The sequence below is a fragment of the Neolamprologus multifasciatus genome, chromosome 4 (genome assembly GCF_963576455.1).
Source record: "Neolamprologus multifasciatus chromosome 4, fNeoMul1.2, whole genome shotgun sequence".
Taxonomy (NCBI): Eukaryota; Metazoa; Chordata; class Actinopteri; order Cichliformes; family Cichlidae; genus Neolamprologus; species Neolamprologus multifasciatus.
Window position 1 is genome coordinate 19686024 of NC_140442.1, and position 9940 is coordinate 19695963.

Here is a 9940-nt window from a genome sequence, read left to right on the forward strand (position 1 = left end):
CACAAAGGTTTCAGTGAAACAGAGCGCCGTTAATTGCGTGATACACTGACGCCACTGATTATTTATTACCTCCACGATCAATACAACAGTGTGCTGCTGATCCAACTTTACTGCAGACGCTTACACTGGAGTGCTGCCTGACAGTTTTTTCTTTTTACCAGTTCATGATTGTCTGACATTTAAACAATGGGGTATATGAACATGTGCTGGCATTAAGAAAGCTAATGCTCATTTACCCTGATGGCCTGCGGGTTAAAAAAACGAAACCGTGGCAATTTCCCAGGTTGAGGAGTACCAACGGGGCCTTTGTTGCATGGCCTCCAATCGCTGCTCTCTACCTTCATTTCCTTTCCTTGGGCTGCTGTTTGCTTTCCTCGCCGCACTCTTAAACAGATATTGCAACAAACTGCAATGTGACTGCCTTGCAAAACATTCCTGATACTCTTGTCATCTTGGGCAGCATTATGTGATAAAATACTTTTGAGTTTCATGCGATTCCCACCCTTAAATTACACAAAAACAGCGTCTCAAATGAAAGCTGCCTGATAATAGATGAGTGGGTAAAGTGTGCTCAGTGGTAGCACCCAGCAGCGGTTACTAAAACACTAAATGGATCCATATTGCTATTTTTGGTTATTCACTTTAACAGTTTTACTTAACATTATACAGGCAATTAACCAAGATATTAATACTAGAGTGCAGAAAACTGCAGTTCCTTGAATGACCACTTGAGCTCAGCTGCGAAATAAGAGTCAGAAAACATAGAAAATATGTTTGGTTTTTTTTGCTGTCTGTTTTAAATAAAAAGCTTAAAACAATCAGTTACTCAACTCCCTTTGTTATGCTGCAATAGGCTTAAACTGCTGGGGGCTTTCTTTTTAACTCACTGTGTGTTTATATAGGACTCTGCATTTAATCATTACAGCGGAATCCTGACTTACGAAATTAATTCGTTCCCGAGGGTTTTTCGTCAAAAATTTTCGTAAGTTGAAGCACCCATCGCGCCTTTTGAGTGAATGATACGCTATAGGTTAATTGCTAACTGCAACAACAATACGTCGTTCAAGTGGAACAGCGAAGCGCAAGTACGAAAGCCAAGGGGGTTGTCACATGATTCAGAAGGCATTGTAGGCATTCTGGGCTCAGCCAATCAGAGCCAGCAGATTTCGTTATGCGGGCATTTTGCCGTAACACGGACAGAAATATTGCCGTTAAGTGCCTTCATAACTTGAATTTTTCGTTAAATGGGGTATTCGTAAGTCTGGGTTCCACTGTAGTTATTTCTATTAATTATTTATTATTACAGGCTCTCTTCCACAGTGTGTCTTTTTTCCTTTCTCCCTCCCATCACCTCAGATGGCCCCGCCCCTCCCTTAGCCTGGTTCTGCTGGAGGGTTCTTCATGTTAAAAGGGAGTTTTTCCTTCCGACAGTCGCCAAAGTGCTTGGTCACAGGAGTTTATTGTTGGCGTTTTCTCTGTATTATTCCAAGGTCTTTACCTTACAATATAAAGCAATGTGAGGGGTCTGTTGTTATGATTTGGAGCTATATAAATACAACTGAAGTGAACTGGATTGACTAGATTTGACTCAATGGCTCCTTGGCAACTGCCTGATACAATTCTGTGGAGTGTGGGTCATTTATCTTTATGTAGCTGCTACAGACGACCATAACAGGTCATGAATGTTTCTGCTACTGTGTCCACATTATTAATGATTTGTTAATATTGCACTTCTAGTTTCGCATAAACAAAACACGCAGCGGGAAAGTCGTTAAGCTCACAAATACAGAGATCTCCGAGATGAAACATGATGAAGCGCATGACATCCTCCGCCCCACATATCTAGCAAACAAAAGGGCAGAGAAGGGTGACTCCCAAACTTTCTCACACAGGGGCGTGAAAAACCAGCTTGCGCACACACATGAAAGCACCCACACAGAACAAATAGAAACGCAAAGACATGCCCGGGCGCATGAGCAAACGTCAGTCGGTCAGAATGAATCATGGAGAATATCTGATCCTGTCAGACAAACACAGTGACGTGCAATTCATTGGCCAAACACAGCCTTGAACAATACCTGGCTTTGTCTCAATGATAATCAGACTGACTAACACACAACTTATCAGCTGGACGCACTGTTGACTTAGAACCACAACTCAGTGTCCACCCCTGGGCGATCCCTATTCATCTGGGCTGCATTAGCACTCGTAATGTTGCATGTATGTGCCCTTTTCCCTGCCAAGCAATGGTGAGATTGCTTCCCCAGTGTTTAGACCACAGTTTACTCTGCACTAAGCTGCTGAGAGTCTTCTTGCTGCCCAAGACGAGGGGGGGGTTTGGGTGGACGGAGGATCATGATGACGAGGTGGTAGAATCTCTCACCAACAACAATGACAGGAAACCAGCACAAACTTCCCAGGAACTGAGCACAGGCCAAGACTCCACTAGACGCCCGCAAGCAGCCAGAATCACAGCCCTAACTACGCTGGCTCAAAGAGTCAGTGTAGGTGTGGCCGTTTCAGCCTCAACTGCATGACAAACGATCACAGCAAGCTGACTACTGATCTATTAAGAGAAAGTTACATTTACCCAGCATCTGCCTCTGAATGCGTTACATCACATGTCAGCAAATGAAAGACAAATCACGTCTTTTAAATGAGTAGATACAAATCACAAAACCTTTAGTGGAAGCGAGAGTTTCGTGTCTTCGCTGAAAAAACTATTAAAAAGAGCTATGCAAATCCAGCACTGCAGGCCACACAGTGGAGAACATACAAATATAGATTAAGTCCTCCCACACAACATGTTATCCTGAGAACTGTTTTCTCTAAGTACGGACTGCATTAAAAAACAACACGTATGTTCAGGAAAGGTCTTTAATGAGCAGGTTTTATATGAAAGTCCAGATTAGAGGAGAGAGAAGTGACAAACAGCCAGCACATCAATAGACGAGTCCCTTTCTCGGCTCAAATTAGGCTCCTGCAGTCTGCGTGGTTTCTGTCGGCTGTACTTACACACACTTTCCTCTGTATACAATCTCAACTAGGTTCAGTCAATTACATCCGACACTAGCGGTCCTGCCTCTCCCTCTAATTAGTGTTTAAAGTCGGGCTTAAGCAAGCAGCAAGCAGTCAAGTCCTTAAAATATCCCACTCCCGCGCTCTCTCTCCCTGCAGTCCACGTTAGATAAACGTCATCTTAAAACACATTCTTAAAGAAGAAAATCTCATTTTCCCACAGCTCATGATTGTATTCCAGTGAGTAGGAGAAATGACTAAGAACATCAAATTGTCAAAAATACAGCAGGTGCTAATAAATCTTTGTGTTGACTGAGCAAATAACTGGCTGATTGTTTCAGCTCCAGTTTTGATGGGATGTTATACAACCACCTCAATCGCTCAAACGCCGCCAGAAAAAATACACTCTCATCCCCACAAGTCTTGCAACAAGAGCTCAGAGGAGAGCATATTGGGCACACTTCACTGACCTCCACAATAGCAGGGTAAAAATTTTACTGCCCGGTAAACAAAACGACGACCTTTGGAACGGCTGATGTGTTTTACCCCCCCCCCCCCGTGTGTTTTGTTCGCCGCTGACGACAGCGGCCGAGCTGATCACTTCGACCTTCATCTCTGCTCATCCAGTTTTTCACACCTCGCTTTCTCACTCTCGCCTACCTCCATCCTCGCACATATATACACACACACACGCACCAACTTCACACAAACTGCACACAAGCGCCATCAGTGTAACCATGGAAACCGGGGCTCCTCAGCTTCCGGGGAGGGCGTCGTTCTTCGAACCCTCTTTTGTGTCGCTTCAAAGATGAAGCCAGACAGGCGGAGTGTCCGTGTGGCCGCTAAACCAACACTGTGTTTTTCAAGGTTGTGTGTGTGTGTGTGTTATTGGCTTGGCAACGGGACTCGAGACAGGAATGCCGGACAGGATGTAGGAAGAAAATTCCAGAAACAGTAAAGTTAATGCCAAAAACACCCTGAGGGTGCCTGTGAATGCAATGTAGAAGCAAGCAGACTTTAAACAGCATCCCTCGAGTCCAATTTACACTCTCATACTCTCTACTGTGTCCCCAAGTTACTTCCTCAGCCTGAGGTTTGTGCCTTTACACAAAAACAGAAATTCCCAGCTAGGCTCCCTACTCACTCCAGATCCTCCGTATGTTAAACTCTGGGAGACAGCTGGAATAAAAGATCCGAGTGGTGAGAATGAATTTGTTAGGAGTGCTGTCGTTTGTTTCCCGCTGGTTTGCGTGCCAGCGTGCACCGCACTGCCACAGCTCCATTAGGCCATCTGTGGAGACTATCGAGAGTAAACACAGGAACAATCGCTGTATATTCCTAGGACAAACAACATAACTGAGCAGTGCTCGAGTGCTGTGCACAAGCGTAGGCTGTTGCTATTTTTATGTGAGAGGGAAAAAATAAGAATCTTAAATAAATACCAGAAACATGTTTCCAGAAAAGTCCTGCATGCTCTGGGTATGTGAATGCTGTCATTATACTGCGGGTACAAGAGAAAAAAAAATATATACATGCATTATGATAAATGCAACACTGTGTCAGTTGAGCATGAGCGTCAGATTTTTGAGAACAGATGAATAATTTCATTGATTTCATTTGGACAACTGATCGCTTTATGCTCCACTTCGGGTTTACTAAGCAGTGTAACTGGACTGCTGTTCTGGTGAAGGCATTTTTACTCATTTACAGAAAAACATTAGCCATCTATAATCAAACGTGCTGTTAATCAGTAAAACAGGTTATTTTTTTAATCACGTAAAAGAAGAAATCTGGCCTTGATGCAAAAGTTATCTTTTATAGCAAAACCTTTCCCGAAGACTATTTATTACTGCTAACAGTGCTCCATTCTCATAGCACTTGAATTAAGTGCGGCATTTGATATAGCAGGCCATAAAGTTTGGTTTGTGAGGCTGCAGCATTGGGATGCAGTGATTTAGCTCATATCTGACCAACTGAATTGTTTTTTTGTTTACACTGGTGACTCTGGAGTCCTTACGGGTCTATTATGGGGCCCATCCTTCTTCCATCCCTTTATTACGTCGATGACAAACCGCTCTATCAACCAATCAAGTCCACAGACTCAACAAACCTCTCTGAACTTAACAACTGTCTAATCAACACCAAGAAAGGGACATGAATGCAAATATTGACTTTAAACTCGGATAACAGAAATTCTTACTGTTGGTCCAGACAAGTTCAAGCATCACCATACTACACCAGGCTTAATGGCTCCACTTTAATTTTTGCATTTTAAGTTTATTTCAATTTATTCTTTACTCGAGATTCTTTATTGAATCTATCATTAGTTTATTATGTGTTTTTTAGAAACTCTGTTTATCACTGGTTCTGATAAGTATTATACAAATAAAGTTTATTATCATCATAATCTACCAACAAAAGACGGGTGGAGCTAGCTAAACTTGCAGTCCACATGGAGATGGCATCTTCTCACACTGTCACAGCTTCGTCCCTCTGCAGGGCAATATGGTTGGCAAGTGAAGTTTGTTAGCAAGAAACTAGTTCCTACATGAAACTGCTGACAACAGAGTCTGGATTTTTTGTTTCTTTGTTTTGTTTTTGAGTAACCAGGTCATGATTCCTGAAAATGAGCATTTCTGGTTAGTTTCTGAATTTATTTTTGGTTCCATTAGATGGAAAAAGAGGCAGACATCGGTACAGCTGTGGCCAACTCACAGCAAAATAACGTAATTTCAGTTTGCAGCGTCATCGCCTATTTGTTTTATCTTTTAACACATGTGAAGGAAAAAGAAAGAAGCCGTCTCGCAATTAAGTGTTAATGGAATCATCTTCCAATTAATCAGCACTTAACACTTCACCCGCAGAAGATGATTATTATATTAAAGAAAAAAAATTAAAGCTTAGCCGGTCCCTCTCTGTCTCTTTGCGACGGCTGCTGGCTATTATGACCCTTCTTTCCACCCACAGTTAAGTACGGAGGATGAGCACCGCACACAGACACAAACAGCCTCGGGGATAAACATCCGAGACGCTGCAGCGAGGGACACAGATGTTCCAGACTGCAGGGACCCTCGTCCTCTGGAGAGCTTACACTTGGTACACTCGGGAAACAACAAGTGGCTGACGCAGATTGAGAACGTGTCAAAGGGTGAAAAAAAGGCACTTAGTGGGCTTCATTTTGTTTCATATTTTTTTAAAAGGGGAGTTGGGGGACCAAACTATTTCCTGGTGATTGTTGTGGATGGTTCACAAATGTAAGTCATTTGTTTTTTGTGGTTTTCTACACTGAGGGTACATTTTTTTCCTCTTCTTCTTTTTTTAACTGCTCAACTTCATTGTGTCACTGTCCTCACATTTTCAAGTAAATTCTCTTTAATGCCAGAAAACAAAAAGATGATCAGATCGGTACGAATATCGATCGTTGGTATTGGTATCGTAGCAAAGCTTAAAGGTTCGTTTTTTTGTGTTAGATAACACAAAAAAATGAATTGTAGAAAGTAAACATCACAGTGATTTAGTGGTCATGAAATGTCTTCAGACTGATGATGATTCATCTCATGACACACTGCTCTTCCCTACATAAGCTGCCTTTATAGCTTAAAAATATTGGCATTGGCAATATAAGTCCTGTATCTCACAGCACTGTGAAAAACATTAGGAAATCAGTTATTTGGGAGAAGAAAGGCACAGTCTGAGGCCCTGTTTTCATGATCTCAAGCCTTTCACCCACAGCAAATGCCCTGCCAACAAAGCCTGCCCACAACCTGGCAACACGTGGATGCAGCTGACACAGAGCACCTATTATCTGCATGAAACAGTACCTGGGTAAAAGCAGGGAGCTAAGTGCCATCATTGGCATAGGCATAGATTGTGGGTGGGGATGCTTGGAATAAAACCACAGAAATAGGGGCTTTTATTTTGAAAAGTTATGGGGGAAAGTTTTGGATCTGTGGGAAACCTGGTGCCTGATTTTATAGTGAAACATTTGCACAACGCAGAAATTGCAAAACTTGGTGCACGAAAATTCTCGTGAAATGCGGGAATTTACCAGTTTCGTGTGTCTCACCTTCTCAGAGCTGATGCTCAGCTTCTTCTCCACGTGTCCGTGGATTTGCCCGTTAGTCTCTGGGATCGGCGTGGACTCTCTGGGCGTCTCTTCAGGTGTCTCCTCTGGTGTAGTCTCCTCAGGTGTCGTCTCCTCAGGTGTCTCCTCCTGCTTCACCTCCTCCACCACCTCTTCTTCTCGCGGCTCATCTCCGTTTTCTGTCCCGTTCACTTCTCCATCCTCCTGCTTCTCCTCCACCACTACCTCGTCCTCCTCCGTCGTCGTCTTCTCCTCCTCCTCCTCCTCTTTTTCCACCACTACCACCTCCTCCACTTCTTCCTCCTCGAAGGGTAGGGGGACCCCGTCGGTGACAAAAGCTTTCAGGCACTTCAAGTTGTGCTTCTTCAGCAGCTGCTCCGTGTCCGGGTCCACCACTATGAGCTCCAGCCAGCCCACGGTGGCTCGTATCCGGGACACGACCTGCTGGTGGCTCTCGTTCTCCACGTCCTCCCCGTTCACGTACACCAGCCTGTCGCCGGCACGAAGCCCGGAGGTCTCTGCCGGGCTGTCGGGCTCCACTAACCGGATGAACTGGCCCGTCTTACCTTTCTCCCCGTGGAGGTGAAAGCCGTAGCCGTTGTCCCCCTTCTCCAGCGTGCACAGCCGGGGGCGCAGATACTGGCTTTTGCTCGGCATGTTCGGCTTCACTCGCATTCACGCTGCTGCTGCTGCTGCTCAACCTGTTGCTGGTTCACTGTGGAAATAACTAGAAAGCCTCCTCAGGATGCTGCTGAGGAAGATTATGTGTGAATGAGAGGAACCCTCTTAAAAAATTTAAAAAAAACACCCACCCCCCGCCCTGCTGTGGAGACCAGTCCGTGAGAAACGCTGCTGCTGCTGCTTTGCTTCTTCCTAATGTGCTCTTTGCAGCTGAGGTGGTCTAAATCCTGAGCGAAGCCCCTGCTCCTGTGCGCACTGAAGGTCCTGACCCGGGGACTGGGCTGAGGCCGATTAAACTCAATCAGCAGACGCTCCCTTTCAGTGTTGCTGCACAAAACAAGTGGAAAAGCCACTCAGGAAGAGGGAGGTGCGTTCACTGAACGGCCCAGCTGGCAGCTTCATGCAAACTAGGGGCCAGTGGAGGAGCAAATACAAATCGAGGCGCGATGATTTCCGAAAAACAAGAAGAAGAAGAAGAAAAAACAGTATTTGAGGAAAACAATACATATAAAAAACACACACCGAGTAATCCTGGGGATTTTAAAACCTGAATCAATCAATTCTTAGTTTTAGCTTTTACCTTTCTGAAGTCACAGGTAAAACATTTGTTTGTCATTAGCATATTCACTCCACACGCCGCTGTAGAAACAGTCATTCCACTGAGGTAGAGGTGGAGCCCATAAATTATGAACTGTTAACTGTATTTTCTTCAGTTTTACAGCTTTTGCTAGATTTACACTACATCAAAGTAATTAAGTAATAGAGGAACAATTAAATCACTGAAAAGTTCCTGTAGAAATTAGTTTGGGCATTGAGCTACTAAATAAATTTTTTCAACTTATTTTCTTTATTTTTTTCCAAAGAATCATGCTGACACATTTAATTATTTTTAAATTTGCTTTTACGTATTTCTATTTTTAATTATTTCTTTATTGTGTAGACAAATCAATACATACTGTTGAAATCACTTTTTTTTTCTTATATTAGGATATTTCAGGTATTGAACGTTCAGTTAAACTTCTTTACATTGAAGTAGAGGGCGTTTTACTGGTCTGACCCACTTAACATCAAAGTGGGCTGTGTGTGGCCCACACTGAGATGAGTTTGATGTCCCTGCAGGATACCGTATACTGTTTTTAATGAGAGTGTTTGGGGGGTTGATAAAGACTTGCGACCTCAAATTAGTAACCAGACAAGACCTAGTTATGACTTTCTGACTCACCAGATCGGGCTTAAGGGGACTTTCCTTTGGCAGACTCAAATAATGAAGCCTGCATATGTGCAGATAGTCCTAGAGAGCAAAGATTGCTCTAAATGCTCAGCTTCAAATATTTTGTTTCCTGCTTTTGTCTCTGTATGACGTCAAAGAGAGTGAATGTACTCCATATGGTCATCTCATGCACACTGCTCTGTCTGTGAGCGCAGATGCCCCACCCACCTGCTGTTTGCGAGGGGCAACCAATCAAAAGAAAGCTAAGTCGTGCTAAAGTACCCGAGTGGAGTCCAGTAAAAACAGGTGAAGCTGGAGATGACCGCGATTTAAATGATCAATGTGAACAAACTGGGCATTTTAGGAGCCCTGCATCGACTTTCAAGTACTCCTAAACTCCAACAAAAGATTCACTTCTGGCTATGCGATCGTCTGTCAAGAATAATCAGCATCAGTTTTCAACTCCACCATCAGTTTTTCACCCCATGAGATATGAGTGACATGGCAGTGAAAATAGATCCTGACAGGAAGCTGCTCGGCTAAAACCTCGGGCAGGATTTGACTTCTTAGCTGAGAATGCTGCCAGCCCTGATAAGAGGACAGACGCAGAAGCTCTCAGCAGTATGCTGACCACGTGCAGCAGTGGGTTCAAGTTGGTGATGGAAAGTCGCTCAAATAATGCACTTTTTTTCCACAGGAAAGGACCGAAAGCCTCAGTGGGTCTGCTAAGTGAGTCATACTGTAGATGGATGTGAGCCGCCTTCAGGTGTACAGTGAATCACGACTGTGTTCTTAAGCATTTCATGTCTTCTCACATCACCCCAGTGCATTAGTCCATCTAACCTGTGCAACCACACAGATCCTGAGTATCCTTTCGCAGAAAACTTGCCTACATACAGTAACATCATAAAACACACTCACACATCCACAGTTATTAACATGTGTAC

The 9940-nt window shown here is 43.8% G+C and overlaps 1 protein-coding gene across 1 annotated transcript in view; it reads right to left on the bottom strand.

Annotated features, from left to right (window-relative positions):
- Positions 1-8534, bottom strand: part of nherf1b (NHERF family PDZ scaffold protein 1b) — a 36584-nt gene extending 28050 nt beyond the window's left edge. The window contains exon 1 of the mRNA XM_085156817.1: positions 7085-8534. Within this exon, the coding sequence (XP_085012943.1) occupies positions 7085-7777 (693 nt within the window). The 5' untranslated portion in view covers positions 7778-8534. The remainder of the gene's footprint in view (positions 1-7084) is intronic.
- Positions 8535-9940: the final 1406 nt, after the last annotated feature.